Raw genomic sequence first — 23097 nt, forward strand, 5'->3', positions numbered from 1 at the left:
AAAAAATGTTGTTTTTTTTGTCTGGTTACAGGAAAGAAACATGGCTGCTGCGAAGATCCAGCTGGTTGTGAGGAGTTTTCTCCAGAAGCGCAGAGCTAAGAGACAGAACCAAGCTGTCATTATCATCCAATCAGTCTGGAGAGGTTATGAGGCCCGCAACAGGCTGAGGCTAAAAAAACAGGCCCAACTTCAAGCTCTACAGCATGAAGCTGCAACTGTCATTCAGGTAGGTGTTTTCATTATGAAAATGATTGTTAACCAATATTAAAGACCACATTCTACATGTACACATAAGAGTTTTTCATAAATTATGTATAAAGGATTCAAATACTAGTCATTGCAGTAGAAGTAAAATGGTACGCAATTTGTATTCTCAAATGGTCTTAACTTGTTGAACAACACATTGATGTTGACCTGTATTTAAATACTGTCTAGCCAACATTTACAACTGTTTTCTTTGTATTTATTTATATAAATCTAACAGCTGTTTTATCATGAAGCCTGTTTGTGTAATTGGTCTTTGAATACATTTCCCATACAGGCCCAGTGGAGGATGTTTTCGTGTATGAGGGGTTTCCAACGTCTCAGATACTACACCATTGTTGTCCAAGCACAATGGCGAATGAGGAGTGCAGCCTCTGCTTATAGGAGAATATCCTGGGCGGCAACTGTCATTCAGAAGCACTCTAGAGCATGGGCTCTGGCAAAAAGAGACCTTGAACATTATCTTCACCTTAGATCTGCAGTCATGAAAATACAAAGAGTGTACAGAAGATGGAAAACCCAGAAAACGGAGAAGGAAAACTGTGCTGCCAAAGTGATACAAACTGTGTTCAGGAAATGGTACGAGGACCAAATGGCTGGGAAAACAGCTGCTGCTGTAAAGATTCAGTCTTGGTACAGAATGCAGACAAGTCTCCATCAATACAAAAAGATAAAGAGAAGCACTGAGCTCATTCAAGCCCAGTACAGAGGTCATGCACAGAGGCGCTGCTTTCAGATGTTAAAACTACAGCACCACTCGGCTATTGTCATTCAAAGTGCCTACAGGGGTTATGCTGTCAGAAAACAGGTGGCGGAGATGAGATGTGCTGCTGTCCTAATCCAGAGCTGGTTCAGGGCCTCCGTCGAAAGGAAAATGTTATTGAGGATGAAATGTGCTGCAATTACCATACAGGCAGCCTATCGTGCGAAAGTGGCTCGAGAGGCCCTGAAAAAACAGCACAAGGCAGCAACAGTAATCCAGACAGCTTTCAGGAAGCATGCTACCCAAAGGCGCTACCTTGTCCTGAGACAAGCTGCAGCTGTGATACAGCAAAAGTACAGAGCCACAATTTTGGCTCGTAAGACAAAGAAGGATTATGATGCCTTTAGGAATGCTGCACTTGCCTTACAAGCTCACTGGAGAGGCAGAGCTGACAGGAAGAGGGTGGAGAAGCGGCATCAGTGTGCCACTCTGATACAGGCGCATTACCGTCGGCACAAATCGCAAGCAGAGTACAGGTCCAAGAAGGCCTGTGCTTTGGTTGTACAGCGTCACTACAGAGCTTATGTTGCTGTAAAGGAAATGAGAAAAACATACCTGAGCATGAGAGCAGCCTGTGTTACACTCCAGGCTGCCTTCAGAGGCATGAGAGTTAGGAAAGAGCTGAGGAAAAATCATAAGGCAGCCACTGTCATTCAGTCCTCAGTTAGGATGTTTATATGTCGGAAACGGTATTTCCTCCTCCAAAGTGCAGCGATTGTCATTCAAAGTCAATACAGAGCTCTTCTGTTATGCAAGGCACAGCAAAAAGAATACATGGCGCTAAAGCTGGCGACCTTAAAGATACAAGCTGCCTATCGTGGATATAAATTGAGAGAAGATCTAAAGAAGAGGCACAACGCTGCCAGAGCAATCCAAGCTCAGTTCAGGATGCATATGATGCGTATGGCCTACCTTGCAACCAAGTGTGCTGCCATCATTGTTCAGCAATGCTATAGGGCCAACATGCTCAGAGATCAGCAGATGCAGAGGTACAGAATGATGAAATCTGCAGCTGTAGTTATCCAGGCAGCCTATCGTGGCCAAAGGGCCAGAAGGAAGATTGTAGAGATGCATCAAGCTGCTACAATCATTCAGAGGAAGTTACTTACTATTCGAGATAGAAATAGGTTCCTAGTTCTTAAAGCAGCCGTTCTTGTTTGTCAGCAGAGGTACAGAGCGGTGACTCTGGCAAGAAAAGACTGGTTGGTCTATATATCAAAGCGCAGGGCAGTAATTTGTCTGCAGGCAGCCCACAGAGGATGTAAGGTCAGAAAGCAGTTACGTATCAAACATTCGGCAGCTATAACAATTCAGTCTCATTTCCGAAAGTATCAGCAGAGAACTTACTACAAGACCCTTTGCCGGGCTGCCAGTGTTTTGCAAGCACATTACAGAGCCAGCAAAAAAATGAGAGAGGAGATGAAAGCCCTCAGGACCATGAGAAATGCGGCTGTTGTCTTACAAGCTGCATTCCGAGGAATGACATCCAGACGAATGATCAAACAAAGGTATCTGGCTGCCAGCGTAATTCAGAGAGCTTACAGAGCCCACTGTGAACACCAACAGTATCAGACCTTAAAATCCTCCATTCTCACCATTCAGCGAAGGTATCGGGCCAATGTGGCAGCAAAGGAACAAATGCAACAATACCAAAGGATGCGCAGTGCTGCTGTTGTTATCCAGGCAGCATGCAGGGGCAATCAAGTCAGAAAGGAGGTGGCTCGTTGGCATCACGCTGCCACTGTGATCCAGTCTGCATTCAGAAAGCACAGACAGGAAGTCAAATTCCAGGCCATGCGTCTGTCCGCCATTATCATCCAGAGATACTATCGCTCCTGTATTCTGAAAAGACAGGACAGAGAAAAGTTCCTGAAAGCGAGACATTCTGTCATTATCCTCCAAGCAGCTTTCAGAGGTCATCGTGTGCGAAGTAGACTTGCCAAAATGCACAGGGCAGCTACTGTCGTTCAAGCTAACTTCAAGAGGCACAATCAGCAGTCAGCCTTCAGGAAACAACGCTGGGCAGCCTGTGTCTTACAGCAGAGGTTTAGAGCTCAGAGGCGGAGAAATGCTGACCTAACACATTATCAGGAGGTCAGGAAAGCTATTATTGTGTTACAAGCCGCCTTCCGTGGGCTGAAGTCCAGAAGAATCATCAAACAAAGACTTCATGCTGCCTGTGTTGTCCAGAGAGCTTACAGATGTTTCTTCGAACGCAAACAATATGTGAAATTGAAGTTTTCTGTCCTTGCTATTCAGCGAAAATATCGGGCTTCTGTTGCAGCTAAAGCTCAAAGAATGCAATATGTGGAAATGCGCAATGCATCCATTACTATTCAGGCGGTATACAGAGGGTGGAAAGTCAGAAAGGAGGTGGCTCGTTGGCATCACGCTGCCACTGTGATCCAGTCTGCATTCAGGAAGCACAGTGAGGAAGTCAAATTCCAGGCCATGCGTCTGTCCGCCATTATCATCCAGAGATACTATCGCTCCTGTATTCTGCAAAGACAGGACAGAGAAAAGTTCCTGAAAGCGAGACATTCTGTCATTATCCTTCAAGCAGCTTTCAGAGGTCATCGTGTGCGAAGTAGATTTGCCAAAATGCACAGGGCAGCTACTGTCGTTCAAGCTAACTTCAAGAGGCATAATCAGCAGTCAGCCTTCAGGAAACAACGCTGGGCAGCCTGTGTCTTACAGCAGAGGTTTAGAGCTCAGAGGCGGAGAAATGCTGACCTAACACATTATCAGGAGGTCAGGAAAGCTGTTATTGTGTTACAAGCTGCATATCGTGAAATGAAATCCAGACAACTTGTCAAACGAAGGCATCAGGCTGCCATTGTTATCCAGAGGGCTTACAGAGCCCACTGTGAACACCAGCAGTATCAGACTCTAAAATCTTCAGTTCTCACCATTCAGCGACGGTATCGGGCCACTGTAGCTGCAAAAGAACAGATGCAACAATACCAAAGGATGCGCAGTGCTGCTGTTGTTATCCAGGCAGCATGCAGGGGCAATCAAGTCAGAAAGGAGGTGGCTCGTTGGCATCACGCTGCCACTGTGATCCAGTCTGCATTCAGGAAGCACAGAGAGGAAGTCAAATTCCAGGCCATGCGTCTGTCCGCCATTATTATCCAGAGATACTATCGCTCCTGTATTCTGAAAAGACAGGACAGAGAAAAGTTCCTGAAAGTGAGACATTCTGTCATTATCCTCCAAGCAGCTTTTAGAGGTCATCGTGTGCGAAGTAGACTTGCCAAAATGCACAGGGCAGCTACTGTCGTTCAAGCTAACTTCAAGAGGCATAATCAGCAGTCAGCCTTCAGGAAACAACGCTGGGCAGCCTGTGTCTTACAGCAGAGGTTTAGAGCTCAGAGGCGGAGAAATGCTGACCTAAAACATTATCAGGAGGTCAGGAAAGCTGTTATTGTGTTACAAGCCGCCTTCCGTGGGCTGAAGTCCAGAAGAATCATCAAACAAAGACTTCATGCTGCCTGTGTTGTCCAGAGAGCTTACAGATGTTTCTTCGAACGCAAACAATATGTGAAATTGAAGTTTTCTGTCCTTGCTATTCAGCGAAAATATCGGGCTTCTGTTGCAGCTAAAGCTCAAAGAATGCAATATGTGGAAATGCGCAATGCATCCATTACTATTCAGGCGGTATACAGAGGGTGGAAAGTCAGAAAGGAGGTGGCTCGTTGGCATCACGCTGCCACTGTGATCCAGTCTGCATTCAGGAAGCACAGAGAGGAAGTCAAATTCCAGGCCATGCGTCTGTCCGCCATTATCATCCAGAGATACTATCGCTCCTGTATTCTTCAGAGGCAAGAAAGAGGAGCATTCCTGAACTTGAAGCAATCAACTATCACCCTTCAGGCAGCTTTCAGAAGCTGGTGTGTCAGGAGGGATATAAGTCGACAAAATCAAGCCGCCATTGTAATCCAGTCGTGCTGGAGATGCTCTGTGCAGAAGCGTATCTTCCAGAGGAAGCGGGAAACTGCTGTGAAGCTTCAGCGGTGGGTCCGGGCAGTGCAGCTCGGCAGGTTGGAGAGAAACAACTACATCCGAATGAAGAAGGCTACCATCACACTTCAAACACACTGCAGAGCCTGGATTGCAAGACGACAGGTGCGTTTGCTAGGAATTTTCACACCTTTCAGGCAGCCTTCACTAATCTTGTTACATTGCTCATAACAGATTATCATCACATATTTTAAGAAATAAGAAGTTGATATTGTTGTGAGAGAAAATGTAATTAAACCACTGTCTGCCTGGAAAGATGCTGACTACATTAACATCTGATATGTTGTGAGCGTGCTAGTAGGCTACACAAAAAAGCTTACCTTCCTTTACATTCTATTTTGTTCCAGGTACTAGAGAGAGTCAAAGCAGAGAGGAGGCTCCGTTTTACATCAGCGGTCTTCTACCATCTCAGTGCCATAAAGATCCAACGAGCACTCAGATCCCATTGGGCTTTGGAGTCGGCCAAAAAACAAATCCATTCTGTCATCACAATACAGGTACAGACACAGAACCCGCAATGAATGACATTTTGAAAAACAATCTGTCACTTCTGATGAATCGGTGAACATTTCTTACAATGATTTCCTTTTGTTTTCCTAGCGATGTGTGAAGGCGAGGCAGCAGAGGAGACGGTATCTTGAGGACAGGAGGAATGTGGTTGTAGCCCAGAGAGCAGTCAAGCGTTGGTTAGCTCGTCGCCACAAGTCAGCGTCTGTCATCCAGCAAGCCGCCAGAAAATTCCTCCTCCTTAGGCACCAGAAGAGGGTTGAACAGGGCATTGTCAAAGCTCAGGTGATTCAACTAGTGGTTAATTTCCCACAAATTACTTCTGTAAATTAAATGACTCACTGTATTTTTAAATGGCTCACTGTATTTTTAGCAGGTCTTTCAATAAGAGGCCATGCGAGCGTTGAAACTTTTTTGTTGTGGTTATTATTCTTGTTCATATTGGCTTTGCTCTGCTTTTAACGGAAGGGATGAAGGACAAAATTCACTCCAACCTGTTGTTTTTTTTCATTAGTGGACACAGTAGTCAATAACATTATTGACCCAAAGGCATACGATATTTTAACTCATGAGGACAAAAAGGCTAACTCTTTTTAGGAAAATATAATGTAACGATGAAATCTTCTAATCGTCTTTCTCCTCTTCATCTCCCCTGAAGGCTCTCTGGAGAGGACACTGCTCCCGTCGACTGAATGACAATGCCAAGGTGGTGAAGTTGAGACAGCGCTTATGGGAAGTCTCCGCCTGCGTCAGAGAGGAGGACAAATTGTGCAACAAGACGTCCTCTGCCCTGGACTACCTCCTCCGATACAAACACTTCTCGTACATCCTTGAGGCTTTGAGAAACCTAGGTGAGGTTTGATCTATTTTCTGATAATCAGGCATGAGAATCACTCACCTTTCGGCGAAATTCGCCGTTTTGAATCCAAAATAGGTCGTTTGTGTGATTCATGTAGATCTGCAATAAAAATATTTTTGGGGTACGGGGGGGGTCTGGGACCCGGAGTAATCTGCGGCCGCGAGCTGTTATGTGCCATCATGACACGCATGGTGTGTTTTTTTTTCATAGGCTATAAACGGAGGTGGTATAAGTATAGATATTGTACTTGAGTAAAAGTAGAAGCACTCAGATCTTGTACTTGATTAAAAGCAGAAATACTCAGATCTTGTACTTGAGTAAAAGTAGAAGTACCAGAGTGTAGGAATAGGAATACTCTGTTAGTAAAAGTACTACATTCAAAATGTTCCTCAAGTAAAAGTAGAAAAGTATTCTCATCAAAATATAGTGAAAGTAGTGACAGTAAAAGTAGTCATTGTGCAGATTGGTACATTTCAGAATAATATATATGATATGTTTTATAATGATTGATCATGAAAGTGTTCTCAAAGCTGGTGAAGGTGCAGCTAGTTTGTATGACTTTGTATACTGCAGGGTAGCTTGTTGATTTACTAAAGTCTGATTCAACACTTGATTAGATTTCACATCATTCATCCAGATCTGTGAAGTAACTAAAGGTATTAAATACATGTAGTGGAGTCAAAGTACACCATTTACCTCTGAACTGTAGAGGAGAAGAAGAACAAAGTAGCAAAACATTGAAATACTTAAATAAAGTACAAGTATCTCAAAATTGTACCCAAGTATAGTACTTGAGTTTATGAATTTAGTTACTTTACACCAGATGCCATAAAGATAGAAAGACTCAGCCTTGCACAGAGGCATGACAATAGATTTTCAAAATGCTCAACAGTGCTGCCAAAATTATAAACTGACTGCTACACAATTAAAATAAATGCTTTTATATATTTCTATTAGATGTGACTCTTTAGCGTTTCTGTTATTATTAACATTGCTGCTTTAGTTGTTTTGACTGCTAAAATCCTCTGTTATTCCTCATTTTAAAGCCGATATTCCGTGGGGTCGGGGGGCTCGGGTCCTTGTCACCTTTTCCATACCTGATGAGTTTGCATCAGGTTGGCAAAAAAATGCATCTCAAAATGCATCAGATTGATTCTTTAAAATATGGAATATTCAAAATGTTCTTCCGGGGGGGCATGCCCCCGGACCCCCCTAGAGGGATAATATCCTTCTCACCTTTTTCACCCCTGACCCGTTTTCATGCCTGGATAATGCATCCATATGATGTGGCGAGCCGTGACTTTTATACCTAGGCCCTCTGACCCCCCCCCCTTTCCTCGGAAAAAAAAAGAAGAGTTATTACGTCACAGCGTATACTTCAGCGGAATATCATAACAGTGGCCCGGGGTGCAAAACGCATCAATGACAGCGACCCTTTACCACACAAAACAACACCATTTATATAAACACATATCATGACAGGGCACCCACAGCCAAGTAACAATTACAAATGAACTAAGTCGGCACGGAAAATGACTTGGGCCTACCTTTGATGATCAAATCACTTAAACACAAAGTCCATCCTCCTGTCCTTTTGGATGAAGCACTTGCGGGTCATTCAGCTGATCCTTTGCCACTCCAGTTTATCATTGTAACTCAATCTTGAGAATGACTCGGTTAATAATTTTGCAAACGATGCCCTCACTATCACTGAAGTGAGCCATCATGAACGAACTTATGCTAATCAGAAATCTAACGATCATAAATCTATCGATTAGATTTATGATTCAAAAATAATAAAAGTAGGGTAGACATGTGGATATTATCAGGCTGAAAAAAACTTGCATTTACCTAACAGGTTCGTTTTCCACAGACCTTATTTCCAGCTATTTTCCAAAATCCTATGGAGAAATCCCATTGCTTTCTGTCGAGGGAATCCGAGCGCAGCTTATTTCCGGGTTTTAGGACGTGTCACTGCACCACTTGCATAGACCTCACAGTGGGCGGAACTTGTCATAAAGTCCGCGAAAATAAAGCCCGTCCATTTAGAGGGAAGATATTACTCTCTCGTTGAGTTACTATAGCTGGCCCTCTGTGAATGTAGAGAGGAACCAACAAGCTCTCCCGTCTTCACATAACTCGCAGAGACTGCACGTAACCCTTCACATTCCAACAGAAACTGAACAGGCAGATTCGAAGGATTTATTTCTTTGGAAATGTTATTTTAAATACAATCAAATCAAGTTATTTCGGTAATGAAACATTTAACAAAAGAAATATATAAAAAATAATATTTTTTAAAAATGTTATGTTTTCAAATATAATTTTTTTGAATATCTTAGGCCCTCACAGAGGGCCTAGAGGTCCCTAACGACTCGCCACTGTGATGCGACCATAAAGATTCCTGCTAAAACCAAGTAGCTTTTAAAGCAAGATGACCTATTTGGGTAGTTAATGAAAGACAGCAGTGTTTATTCTCTTCCCATATCCAGATTTTTACCGTTTGGTGTGTTTTGTTCCTTGTGTGTGTGCGCAGAGTCTGCAACCAGACTGTCCCCAGAGTGCTGTGAGCGGCTGGTGGAGAGCGGAGCCACAAACACCATCTTTACACTCGTCCGCTGCTGCAACAGGAGCGTCCCCTGCATGGACGTCATCACCTACTCCATCCAGATCCTCCTCAACCTCTCCAAGGTACAAACCGTGCCTGCTCTGTTTATGAAATGTTGCCATAAAAAGATTATCCGGCTATCATGCTCTTGGTGTGAAAAAATAAGATAATGGAGAGAACAGTAATCTGTTAAACAGTACTTTAACATTCAAAGCTATACTTCTTCTATTGATAGGAAGGTAGGAACATATGCAATATGTAGCTGAGTCTTTCCTATGTTGTCCTAGCTATTGAATGGACAAAGAGTTGGGCTTTCAAAGCCAAGTTGACACTTTGGTTTGAACATTTTATTATTATTTTTTTGGTCACAAAATGCGTAATAAGATAATATTCCAACACAAATCTATCTAGCATGAGACTATCACAAAGAGTTTTGAAGTTTTCAAATCCACGTTTGCCAGTGCCCTCTTGGCTCTTTGGGACCAGGTGTGAAAAAAGAAGGTTAAAACGTTTTTTTTTTAGGGGATTAAAATCTTACACCTAACTTTCATGAACTCGAAACACAGTGAGATAGAGTTAGCGAGTCAAACGAAGACACAGACAACATCTGTCTGTACAAAACTTTTGTAGCAACGTGCCACAAGGTAGCCAATTGTTGATGTAAAACAAACAAAAGTTCACAACATATAACTATGTATTGTGCTTAGTTCATGTTGCAGTACCTATAGTTCTACTGCACATGGTGCTGAAAAGCAGGTTATTATTTAAGGTGAGACACGGCAGGCAAAAACATCGTTTTTCATGCACTGGTCAATTTTGAGATTCTGTGCTATTTTGATTCTATAACATGTTTTCTTTCAGGCTTTTGGAAGGAAAATGTACAAAATACACATTTAAGTGTTTATTTGACTATAGTTTGTCTATTTGCGTCTGTAGATTTCTCCTAAATTCACCAATTTTTCACCAGTTTTTCCTGCACAACCTCATAGGATCCAAATATGGTAATTTCCTTTGTATCAGCAACCAATCGAGAAAGTACAAAGGGGTCTTAAACCAAGAAACAAAATCTCATTGGCTGGTGTCAATTTCTGACAACGTGATTCGTTCAGATGTGTCACGTGGTGTGCTAAAACACTTCTTGGTAAATCTCAAAATGGCAAAAGAACGGCGAACATTTTTTTCGCAGAGAAGATGACAACAATTGTCACTTGCACGAAGCAAGGTTATACAAAAAACAAATGACCCCGAACATGAAATACCTTCACGGAGTGCGTCGATGCGCAAGCTATCATCCAAATAACAGGAGGGTTTATCTAGCGCCACACTGCAATCTTTAAAGGTCGTTTTCGAAATTTCCACTTCAGTAGCACGTAGATACACCAAACCTTCCAGTTATATTCCTATCAATATTATGAAGGCTTTTACAGAAGGGTTTGTTCATATATCATTCAACAACCTGAATTGTATAACATTTTATACCTAAAAACATGGCGAAAATGGATATTTTAGGGCTGTTGACAGTATTTTCTGATTTATGGAGTGATAAAAAGAGATATCCAAAATCCGTTCTGTGAAAGCCTTAGATACTAATATAACTACAAAATGAAACAAGAATTTTGAACCTTGCTTTATCCAAAGTTCAGATTTCGGTTCCTGAAATGTGTTAAAATATGTGCATATTTACTGATATAATGGATGATTTGCATATTTAAACATGCTATTTCAATAAACTTGTAATACAAAAAACAATTGCCTTATTGTGAGTAATTACCTGGAGAAATGTATAGATATCTTTAAGTTAAAAAAATTACCCTATTCACCTGGGGTGTCTCGCCTTAAATGATCTGACATGAGTTATGTTCACATGTTTAACGCTAGTGAGTAAAGCTGAGGATAGCCACAGCATCAACAGAGCTCACTTCCCCACAAACTTACAGCTTGTCAGTTCCTTGTTTCATGCTACCCCTAGATTCCACCGGGTCCATCTGCGGCGCGTTACGGCTGTGCCGCGGCGTCCGCAAAGATCGCGGCCACTCTAGTCAATGGGTGCTATTCCACCAGACGCGCCGCGTTACGGCTCAGAAGCGTCTCGCCGCTGGGCTCCGCTCGAAATAGGATTGAAGTCTATTTTTCGACGCGACGCAGCCGTAAGGTAATGTCGGGCAGGCAGGAAGTGGAACGTTCAGAGCATATATGTGACCCGCTCTATCGGAATCAGTCGGAAGACGCAACGGCTCATTTCAGAATAAACGTGGATTTACGTAAAAAACTATTTTTTCGGGGTTCGGGTGTTTTGTTTGATTTTAAACAAACAAAGTCTTGGCTTTCAGAATATGAAACTTTTATTTCCAAAATCACACGATAAATACATTCTTTAAGCTTGTAAAGAGAAGATGACAGGCACCTCTCACTCGCACTCTGCTCTTCCAGCAGCGCCGCCCCCCCTCCCTCCGGCTGAAATTATGAATGTAAGAGTATAGTAATCATAGATTACACGGCAGGGTCCGTTACAGTTTGTTTTCATCTGATTTAAATTAAACAAAGTCTTGGCTTTCAGAATATTAAACTTGTTTCGGCAAATTCAGATGATAAATACAACTTTGAAGCTTGTAACGGCATAATTACAAGTGGAGAACGGAGTAATTTAAGGTCACAGCAGGCATAACAACAGCCGGTGTTTCTCGTAAGGGTTTTCCCCGGGAAACAAACACAATACACACACACGCAAAAATACACAAACACACACGTATACACACACACACTCGCGAGCTTCCCCTCCAAACGAAAATATCTTCCCTCCGTAGTATTTTGATCATTTGCTCCACTAATAATCAATCAGATCGATGGATTCCAGAGAAGAGGAAACTTTAAAGGCCTTTTTCTCAAAATGAGGACTCGGTGACAGTCATTATATAATGTGACATATTTCGCTTAATATTTGGAGTACAACAACAATCCTGATATCATTAGAAAGCTAGGGATATCCTCTTTCCAACAGTGTATACAACTCAAAATGTGTCTTCGGGTCAATGCGACTGATTTCGATGGAGCAGGTCACATATAGCATATATCAGGCATGAAAATCACTCACCTTTCGGCGAAATTCGCCATTTTGAATCCAAAATAGGTCGTTTGTGTGATTCATGTAGATCTGCAATAAAAATATTTTTGGGGTTTGGGGGGGGGGGGGGTCTGGGACCCAGAGTAATCTGCGGCCGGGAGCTGTTATGTGTTGTTATGTGCCATCATGACACATGGTGTTCTTTTTTTTATATATTATAATGCAGCGCGAGCTGTGTGCTCGAGTCTTCCTGCCTGTCGGCTCTGCTGCGCCGCGATGATGGTCTAGCTCAGGGGTGGCCAACCCGCGGCTCTCGAGCCGCATGCGGCTCTTTGCCTTGTTTCATGCGGCTCTTCAGTTCATATCGAATTGTGTGAGTTTGGGGGAGAGACACTGACTCCTGACAAGTGTTGCACGGTGTACCGATACTTGAAAGGTACCGCGATACCCTGCCGTTAAAAACGTTACGATTCCTCCGTTTCATTAGTATCGGTACTTTAAGAATGACGGGGGAAAGTACTCCGGTGAGAAAGCGCCGTTTTAATAAGAGCCGTGTGTGTTCAACGCTCTGCTTCCACTACCTGCACTGCAGCCGTGCATGCAGTCCCGCCCCTCTCAAGCACGCTCAAGTGCCTCCCCTCTCTCGTGCACGCGCTAGCTGCCAGAGCATGTGAGAAAACGAGAAGCATGGCTGCAAGTGGGAGTGCAGCTGCCGCTGCGCCTCGGCTTGTTGACAAACATACCTGATGAGTTTGCATCCCTGATAATACTTAGTAAGGAGGCCATAATATTTTTGACTCATGGCTGAAGTTAAGTTTCTCCAGCTCTCCCCAGGTTGGCAAAAAAATGCATCTCAAAATGCATCCGATTGAATCTTTAAAATATGGAATATTCAAAATGTTCTTCCGGGGGAGCATGCCCCCGGACCCCCCTAGAGGGATAATATCCTTCTCACCTTTTTCACCCCTGACCTGATAGATATATATATATATATATATATATATATATATATATATATATATATATATATATATATTAGTGCTGTCAAAATTATCGCGTTAACGGCGGTAATTAATTTTTTGAATTAATTGCGTTAAAATATTTAACGCATGTGCAGAATGGCCCGCCCCATACGTGCCACCAGTGGCAGCGCATGGCTGGGGTAGGCTACACCCATACCAAGAAATGGCTTAGCCCCACCATGAAAAATGATGTTAAAGTAAGCAAAATAAAGTCTGCCAACTCGCGCGGAGTAAATTGCACAGACAGCAGTTAGTAAGATTGATTTCAGTAGCCACGGTTTTGAAAACTTTTGTCACGTAGTGATCGTCTTCTCAATAGAACATCTTTGATAACGGCGTGGTGTTGTTGCAGGAAGTCCCGACGGAGGATACTTTTGCTGTAGTACAGGGCAGAGCCATACAATAGTAATAATATGGCTCTGGTACAGGGGTGCACATAACTGGTACGCAGGTTATGTGCGTAATCTGAAATGCGTACCGTCACTTGTGTCACAAAGCGCATTTGCGTACCGACGTACTTGTGAAGCTTTTCCAGAAGGCGGTTCGATCACCGTGTGCACAGACAGGGCTGCTGTTAACCGGTCTGTACAACGGAACTGTGCCAAAACTACGTCAACCGGCTGCGGAGGGAGACTCCCCCCTTCACTGGAGAACTGCGCTAAAACAGCTGATCACAACGTTCACACTCTGTGGTCACGAAGTACTCCACTAGCCCCCCCTCGGTCGACTTTCCTGAAGTACTCCCCCGTTGATAGAAATCAACACGTAATGAATTAAGACCCCACGGTTTGATGATTGATAGGTGTGTGGGTTGTCTTTCATTTTGACACACAGAAAAATGTTATAATAAACATAGATACTGTATGTTAAATGGATATATCCGCCTTCTTTCGGTTATCTTTCCATTCCCACAACAATATACATAAAGAAATGGCATATTTTGGACATAGTTCGAATGGTGATTAATCATGATTAATTAATTTTTAAGCTGTGATTAATCTGATTAAAATTTGTAATCGTTTGACAGCCCTAATATATATATATATAATTTTGCAGACCCTATCCCTCCGTAGTCTTTCAAGTAGGAGGAGAAATGCCAGCGTTCTCCTCAGGTTTACATATATATAGAATAATTATGATGATGAATGCATTTTTTTACCACTAAAATACAGCAACACATCTTTGATTCATGTCGTTTATAACTGGGATATTACAATTATTATTAACTTTGTCTGTACAAAGTAGCCTGTCCAGGAAATATACCCAAATCAACAAAAACTGCGAGCCGGCAGGCAAGACGCTCCGCTTCTGAAACGCGCCCGATAGGGTATGAGGCCGGACACTTTCCAGCCACTTTGACTGTCACCGAGTCCTCATTTTGAGAAAAAGGCCTTTAAAGTTTCCTCTTCTCTGGAATCCATCGATCTGATTGATTATTAGTGGAGCAAATTATCAACACTTTCATTTTAAGTTGTGAGTTTAGTGTTTTTGACCCTAAGAAACACTGATGCATTAATCAATAACAATAATACACAGCTCCTCTCTCTGCTCCAGAGGATTTAAACAATATATATCCCAATGCCACCGCCCCCACCCCCCCAAAGCAGTAAACTTAGGGGAAACACTGTGTAGTACATGGTTCTATGAAATATGTTTTCCAGTGATTTAAAACCTAGGGAGACTACTTGATTTACAGTAATCTATTACATGTCCTGAACTAAGTTAATTTTTGAGAAAGACCCTTAGATGTATTAAATACAAGTTAATTGTTTTTTGTCAGATAATTGTGTGTTACAGGCTTAAATAAGTGTAGTTTAAAATGTGGAAGTTTAAAATGTGGAAATTAGAAATTCTGCTTTTTCAAAGTGAAACATTTTCCATTAATGGCTATACTTTTAAAAAAGAATACAAAAAAATCTGAAGTTCAACAATTGGTACAGCTCCACAATGAGATGTTTGTCCTCATGTGTAAATAGCAGTTTGGACTTTTAACTTTTTTTTTTATTGGAAGAAGAGGGAGGAAGGTGGGGTAAGAAAAGGATTGCCAGTACATTGTACAATGACTTCAAACCAACAGATGGTTTAATCAGAGCCTTCCAAAGGAATGATGAAGCAAAAGCATTGATGGTTTTAAAAAGTAAAATATGTAGTTCGTTTGATTCCCTGTGTTTTTCTTCCTTTCCTCTCCTCCACTCTTTCGTGGTATTCCTTCCATAGTACCACAAGACCACTGAGGCAGTGTATTCGGTGGAAAACTCTGTCGAGACTCTGCTGGACCTGCTGCAGAGATACCGTGAGAAAGCTGGAGATAAAGTGGCAGAAAAGGGCGGCAGCATCTTCACAAAGGCCTGCTTCCTTCTTGCTCTCCTCCTGCAAGACAAGTACCGCGTTGTGGTCCGTAGCTCCTCTGACATAAAAACTGTTGAAATATGTTATTATAGAATTTACACAACCAAATTCTAATCTGACAGAAACTGCTATTGTAGTTTTGTAATAAATGTGAACTCTCTTATTTATAGGAGGTTATGAAGCTACCCAAAGTGTTGGATAGGCTACGCAGTATCTACCGCCTCACCGCTCGCAAACACAAGATGGACGCTGAAAGAACTGTTACGAAACAGAAAATGAACGCATCAATCAACGGGAGCTTTTTCTTTCCAGCTACGCCTCGTAAATCCCGCCCTGTGCCAAAGTAAGTTTTTAATGTGTCTATGTACAGTATTTGTCTGAGATTCACAGATTTCATGTGTTTTGCAGTGGTAACTGACATCCTGTTTGTTTTTCAGATTTGCACCGGATTGGGTTCTCAGAAAGGACAAGCTCCAAGATATTGTGGATCCTCTCAGGGCCATTCAGATGCTGGCAAACACACTCTCTATTGTGTTGTAAATACAGGCTTTTAAATCTTCATTTTATCATCTCATTCTTGTGCTTCAGAAAATATAATTTTTTGTATAGTTTGAGTTTTTTTCTTCTTCTTTTTTCACTATTGCGTTTCCACGATTTCCTTGTAAATATTAAAATGGATATGTTTCTTATACACGGGCCAGTTTCTTCTATCTAATGGGTTTTATACTGAAATGAGGCTGAACAGGTGGGTGTTTGAATGAAATTCAGGGTAACTTGCTCCCAGGTGGGAAGTTGTAGCCACCTAATGTAATTGTTAGCACTGTTAACAAAGCACTCTACAATGAGGTATGTTAAAGCATTGGTCGAATGAATTATATATACAATGATGTTCGTCATTGTATTAAGATTATTGCATCTTTTAAATAGCTTCCCTATCAATAGACCTAAATGTCTCCATGTCAATGCAGAATTGTATAACAATTATGGCATTCTAATTTTAATTGGATGGTGGTTAAAGTCTTAAATATGTTTATAAGCTTTCATGTCATATGAACCATTTCGTGTAAAACAATGCAGCATTAAATTACTAAATAGGATCTGAAATCTGAAGTTTTTAAATTGAAAATAAGCTCCTACATTATGGGAACTTGAAATCAATTCAATATCATTTGACTAAACTAAACATTGGATACATCTCTTTATTTTTCATACACTGAACAAAAATATAAATGCAACACTTTTGTTTTTGCTCCCATTTTTCCTGAGATGAACTCAAAGATCTAAAACATTTTCTATATACACAAAATAACCATTTCTCTCAAATATTGTTCACAAATCTGAAAAAAATCTGTGATAGTGAGCACTTCTCCCTTGCCGAGATAATCCATCCCACCTCACAGGTGTGGCATATCAAGATGCTGATTAGACGGCATGATTATTGCACAGGTGTGCCTTAGGCTGGCCACAATAAAAGGCCACTCTGAAACGTGCAGTTTTGCTTTATTGGGTGGGTCTGAAAACCAGTCAGTATCTGGGGTTAGGGTAATGTTGTGAATCGAGTGGCCCGTGGTGGTGGGGGGTTATGGTATGGGCAGGCGTATGTTATGGACGATGAACACAGGTGCATTTTATTGATGGCATTGTGAATGCACAGAGGTACCGTGACGAGATCCTGAGGCCCATTGTTGTGCCATTCATCCACGACCATCATCTCATGTTGCAGCATGATAATGCACGGCCCCATGTTGCAAGGATCTGTACACAATTCCTGGAGGCAAAAAACATCCCAGTTCTTCCATGGCCAGCATACTCACGGGACATGTCACCCATTGAGCATGTTTGGGATGCTCAGGATCGGCGTATACGACAGCGTGTTCCAGTTCTTGCCAATATCCAGCAACTTCGCACAGCCATTGAAGAGGAGTGGACCAGCATTCCACGGGCCACAATCAACAACCTGATCAACTCTATGCGAAGGAGATGTGTTGCACTGTGGCCAGCCTAAGGCACACCTGTGCAATAATCATGCTGTCTAATCAGCATCTTGATATGCCACACCTGTGAGGTGAAGGAGAAGTGCTCACTATCACAGATTTGTGAACAATATTTGAGATAAATGGTTATTTTGTGTATATAGAAAATGTTTTAGAGTTCATCTCATGAAAAATGGGAGCAAAAACAAAAGTGTTGCGTTTATATTTTTGTTCAGTGTATATGTTTAATGCTTTAATTTAATTGTATATATCTTTGTATAATATCTTTGAAAAATATGCTGTTTATTGAAAAGTCAAATTTCTTTGCAATAGCTTTCATTTCATGAGACCCATTGACTTCCAATCCATACCGAATTTTATTTCTACACTGGCTAAATTCTAATCGTTTCTTTTTACTCATGGTATGCTACAGACTGTATTTAGGAGGCAGAAAAGAGAAAGAGATCATGTATGTTTTAACATTTATACAGTTTACAACATCAAAGAGGAGACGGAATCAGTTCAAAACTCTGCATAATCCGTTTTTTACTTTGATCTACTGTTGGCTAAAACTCTTGGCAAGTAGGCAAGACAATAACACCACTATTACACCTCTGAAGTAATGATACTGAACCAACAGGTATTCCTCTGGCACACTTAAACTCAATTATTTCATCATGAGTGAAATATGTACCGCCATTATATTTAAAGGTAATGTTATTGTGTCTATTGTCGTCTTCATTCACGGTACAGGGTTCTGCAAGAGACAATCAACATAGCATGAATGACTAAAGCATACTGCATTTACAACTTTTGCCAATGTTGAGCAATAGCGATTTAGAGGGCTAGTTGGTGAGCTAAAATAATTGGAGAGCTGATTGCTTACATGCCAGCCAGCAGGCCCAGCACAAGTAATTCAAACTAACTCTCTGACCTTATTTCTATTTGCTCTGTACTGTGCCATTCACTCTCCCCCTGGAATTATATAAATATACATAAATACTTACATAAATATAGCCCTCTGTTAGCTTGGGAGCTTAGCTTGGTTGCTAATGTGACAATAAACTGACAGTTTATTTGGGACACATTGCCTCTTGGCACCCAACTGTTTACAAACTATTCCTCTTTTGTTGAACAGTTTAAACTCTGGCAGAGGAGGTTAAATAAAAGGGCCACACAGCTCAAATGCTAAAACAGCTTTCCATATTTCGTACTCTGTTATTGCCATGAACGTAGGTCAGACACAAATGACATGTTGCATAAATGGATTTCATCTATTAGGTTTCCAATGAAATTACAAAATGCAACGACTAACCATTTTAAAATGAAGTTTGATTTTCTGTTATATTGCACATGTTATTTAAAGAAGAACCTGTAACTTACGGATGCATCTCATGTGTCCAGTCCATACACCATTGACGCAGGTTTTGTAAGGCTCTCCCTCCATGGTGTAGTATGCCTGGCACATGTATTTAACCATTTCATTATGGCTGTTATTACTTTTCCTGGCGTACTTGAGGTCTCCATCGGCAATGCTTGGTGCTGTGCCACAACCTAGAACTTCTAAAAAGTATATCATACAGTTCAGGTACTGGATTGTGATTGTTTTATGTACAGCACTTTGGCTCGACCACAAATCGTTTATAAATGTGCTATATAAATAAAACTTGATTTGATTTGAGGAAGTGACAACCATTCTCAAACGAAAACATAAATATACTCTATATGTGTATGCACTGTAGACTAAAAGATAAGCACAGGAATTAAAATATATATAATGATATGTAGTTTTAGTGGGGATGATCCCTTTTTATTTTGGCCTAATACCAATATGTGAGCCTTGAGTGTGAGAGGCTACATGTGTTTAAAAGAGTATTCATAGTGTTCAGTCATGTGACCAGAGCAGAAACCCTGGCAACACCATAGAGCTACAGCAAAGGTGTAAGCAAAAGGCTGGTTGTATCTATTTTATAACTTCACAAAGCTCCCTGCAAAAATGCTGAGTTACTGATAGTGTGCATCAAGGGATCAAATTGAGTGTCCTTAAGCACTTTTGACAGTGGCAGACCAAAGCCCTCACTGACATTGTGGGAATGCGTCCAAAGTCTTACAATGTGCTATTACGAGTACTTTGCATAACTCTGTTTACTCTGCATCTCAGCACATAGCTACTATGCTTCGGATCTCTCTAAGTGGGATGCATTGTTTGCCAAAACCCAGTTTGTAACTGCTGCTTCCTGCCTCATTGAAAATCCTTAGCCTTCCACCTCTTTGTTTCTCAGTCCTTCAGATAAACACCAAAGACATAGTGGTCGGTCAGTGTCTGTGTTGCATAAAAGTGAGTTTACCACAATACATTGTGCAGGATGTGTGTACAGTTATAGTATCAACATGCCAACAATTCAATTACAGTAATGAAGTAAATACGTTTCACACAACAGATATAAGCACTGATATATCATGAATTATGCAGAGCTAAAAACTGGTAACTAACCTGTTTTCAAGTCTAAGTGTCCGGATTACAGAGGTGACAGTAAATCGGCTTAGATTAGGCTGAACCCTGTGTCCAGCCTCTCTCATCGTCAAACCATGGTTGATAACATTTCATTTCATTAGAGAGTATTCTTCTTTGTCCACGTCCTCTCCCTCCAGCTCTACCTCTCATTCTTCCTCCTCTCACTCTCACCCACCTCTTCCTCCTCCTCTCACTCTCACCCACCTCTTCCTCCTCCTCTCACTCTCACCCACCTCTTCCTCCTCCTCTCACTCTCACCCACCTCTTCCTCCTCCTCTCACTCTCACCCACCTCTTCCTCCTCCTCTCACTCTCACCCACCTCTTCCTCCTCCTCTCACTCTCAGCCCAGCTCTTCTTCTTGCTTCCATGGTGGCTTCCATTGTTGCTGTAAGAAAGTACTCACCTGTGGTCTTCTCATAGTGCTAACATCCTGATTGATGAGCCAACAATTATGCTATCAGGTGTTTGGTCAGGTGGAACGTGTTTCTTGATCATTGGTCCATATGTGAGGCATTTTGAATATCAGTGTTTTAAACCTGCTAACACGTGACTTCATGTCAGATTCCTGTGTCTTATGTGGAGAAACGTGTGCAGAGGTTTGCAAAAAGTGCCATGTTGATTTGAAAATTCTGTGAAAAGCTGAAAACGTGTTTAGAGTTTTAGAGATTTGAGTTCTTGAGTTTTGCTCTTTGAGTGTCAGTTAAAATAATTGTGCTTTATGTAGAATTGTAGTGTGTTAGCAATCGAGAACTGTATAAAGTTAGTGTGTGCAATTTGTTGCAAAGGTTAGGTTTTGATAAGTGTTTATGTAGTTTTGAGTATAGCTAATAATTCTGCAGGATATATGAAGTGTTTGCACTTTGGGTGTGTGGTTTTGTGAATTGTGCTAAGTGTTTTTAAAAAAAAAGAAGTAAATTCCTGACTGTTCCTGTGCTTAGCTGCACTTAGTTCATGGGACTCTTTTTTTTAAAAGTAGCTTTTACAGTAAACAGTAAACTATATAGTAAAAACTCCCCCCCTATAGCCAAGTATGGAAACAAAATAACAGATATCTTATACACATAAGGTTTACTTCACAATACCTTCACAAAGTGGATTTGGGTGCCATCCATCTCGGGTGCATGTGGCCATGTCGTTGCTGTCATCTTTCCTCGTGTAGCCTCTCTCGCACCTATAACGTGCCATATAACCCAATTTCAATGTGTGCGGCCGTTGACTGTCCCAAGACACATGTGGGACTCGTTTGCTGCACGTAACCTCAAGTAATCGAGCTTATGAAATATAAACAAATAAAACAGCATTCACAGCAGTGTCCTACCTTGGCATTCAGGTCTGATAGTCCACAATCCGTCCTCTTTGCATGTAGTTACTACTGACACCCGTTGATGATGACTAACAATCCAGTGCGTGTCTCCACAATTTACTGTCACTTGGTCACCAGGTAGAAACGTGTCTTTATTAGCAGGTACATAGCTGGTTCCTTTCAGCCCTAGCAGTTGTAGTTGACATGTTATTGCTGTATATGTTGGAAAATAAACACATTATCCATCAGAACCTATATTTATTGGAAGTGTCACCAGTACACTGCATTACTCAGTTTTTACTTACGTTCACACAGAGGTGTGGGGCTCCATTCTACTCTTGCTCCTTGCTTTGTGCATTTTGGAGATCTGGCATCAGCACGTGTAAATGAGCGATCACACCGAAACTCCAGGATTTGATGTTCTTTGTACTCTTGGATTTGTTCAAGCACTTCACCATTTTCAATCTCGGGTGCTGTACATATTATCTCTGTTGAATAATACACGAGCAAGAATAAAGATTTCCGAAAGGTCACCTATTATGCAATGTCTTTTCATGTCTTTTATACATAAACATGTATAATATGTTTATACTGTATAAAGAGATTCTGAAAGTTTCAGGAAAAAAGATTTGCTCACTTTTTGTCCTGATCCATTTATATAAAAACCTGTCGGAAAATGAGCTGATCAGGTTTCGGCCACTTTACAAGCCAATTGCACAAGTTATTGGCTTGTGTAACCCAGAGTCCTGCACGGGTCTGATTTTCAAGACCCTCTCCCGCCTCGCACCCGCGACGTGCAATACCGAACCCGCCCCGCTACCCGCACATATTGCCAATTAGTTCCGCAACCCGACCCGACCCGTCGGCACAAGATCCGCAACCCGACCCGAACCCGCATAGCCTATATATGAGTAGTGAAAACGTGCAATTATTAACACATGCAGTGGCATATTTGTCTCAAAAAGCGTGGGATGTTGGTTATTTTCTCCATCTAGGATGACACCAAAAGCCTCCCAGACGTTGGATTTCGCTCTTGAGGAAGTGTTATTGAAAATGCTGTATTCTCCACTAGAGAGCTTCACCTCAGCCATTTCAAATGTGGCGCGCACAGCAGCAGATTGATGCGCTGCAGAGGTTATGATTATGCGCGGTCCCGCGGGGGAGAAGTCTGAGGATTTAAACATTAAACTAAATTATTATTATTTTAATATATTTATTATGCAATACCCGCGACCCGACCCGCATCATCTTTGTTTTACCCAGAACCGAACCCGGAAAAAAGCGTTTGAAAAAATAGCACCCGCGAATCACCTTTTTTGCGGGTCACCCGTCGGGTACCCGACCCGATGCAGGCCTCTGGTGTAACCATTAGCCAATCACCAACCAAGGTAACCCCCCCACCCCACCTTATCACCTGAATCTCCTCCTAGAGCTCCATTTTTTTTTTAACCAAATATCTCTCACAGGGGCGTGGGGAGTGGCTTCTTATTTTCAGATTCTAAAGTAACAGACAGAGAATCAGCACTTTTGAAACAGGGCTGAAACAGAGAGGATTATGGGATGCTACAATGATCTGTTTGGTGTTTGGAGCCACACACTTCAGAGACATGTTTTGTATATGACTGAGACCTGTATCATATTGATGAAAAACAGTATAATAGGGGACCTTTAAGGAAAAGGCAAATGAAAAAGCCATAGTGTGGAATGCGCCTTGAACGACTGGAGGGGCGTGGTGGTATTACATATTTTGCTTTTTTTACATGGTGGTCATTATGTGCTTTTTGTTATGTTTAACTATTAATTAATTAATAGTGTATGTGTGTCTGTCTACCTCTATTATCAGTTTATTTCT

The 23097-nt window shown here is 41.6% G+C and overlaps 2 protein-coding genes across 2 annotated transcripts in view; one reads left to right on the forward strand and one right to left on the reverse strand.

The window, feature by feature from the left end:
- aspm (assembly factor for spindle microtubules) overlaps positions 1–16144 on the forward strand; it is a 36560-nt gene extending 20416 nt beyond the window's left edge. The window contains exons 18-26 of the mRNA XM_034081146.1: positions 32–226; positions 542–5152; positions 5395–5544; positions 5648–5839; positions 6213–6405; positions 8950–9104; positions 15322–15498; positions 15624–15796; positions 15891–16144. Of these exons, the coding sequence (XP_033937037.1) occupies positions 32–226; positions 542–5152; positions 5395–5544; positions 5648–5839; positions 6213–6405; positions 8950–9104; positions 15322–15498; positions 15624–15796; positions 15891–15993 (5949 nt within the window). The 3' untranslated portion in view covers positions 15994–16144. The remainder of the gene's footprint in view (positions 1–31; positions 227–541; positions 5153–5394; positions 5545–5647; positions 5840–6212; positions 6406–8949; positions 9105–15321; positions 15499–15623; positions 15797–15890) is intronic.
- Positions 16145–17896: 1752 nt separating this feature from the next.
- Positions 17897–23097, reverse strand: part of LOC117445001 (complement factor H-like) — a 37711-nt gene continuing 32510 nt past the window's right edge. The window contains exons 28-32 of the mRNA XM_071203026.1: positions 21551–21733; positions 21261–21458; positions 21025–21201; positions 18810–18989; positions 17897–18183 (exon numbers count right to left, since the gene is read on the reverse strand). Of these exons, the coding sequence (XP_071059127.1) occupies positions 17993–18183; positions 18810–18989; positions 21025–21201; positions 21261–21458; positions 21551–21733 (929 nt within the window). The 3' untranslated portion in view covers positions 17897–17992. The remainder of the gene's footprint in view (positions 18184–18809; positions 18990–21024; positions 21202–21260; positions 21459–21550; positions 21734–23097) is intronic.

This window comes from Pseudochaenichthys georgianus, chromosome 4 (genome assembly GCF_902827115.2).
Source record: "Pseudochaenichthys georgianus chromosome 4, fPseGeo1.2, whole genome shotgun sequence".
Classification (NCBI taxonomy): domain Eukaryota; kingdom Metazoa; phylum Chordata; class Actinopteri; order Perciformes; family Channichthyidae; genus Pseudochaenichthys; species Pseudochaenichthys georgianus.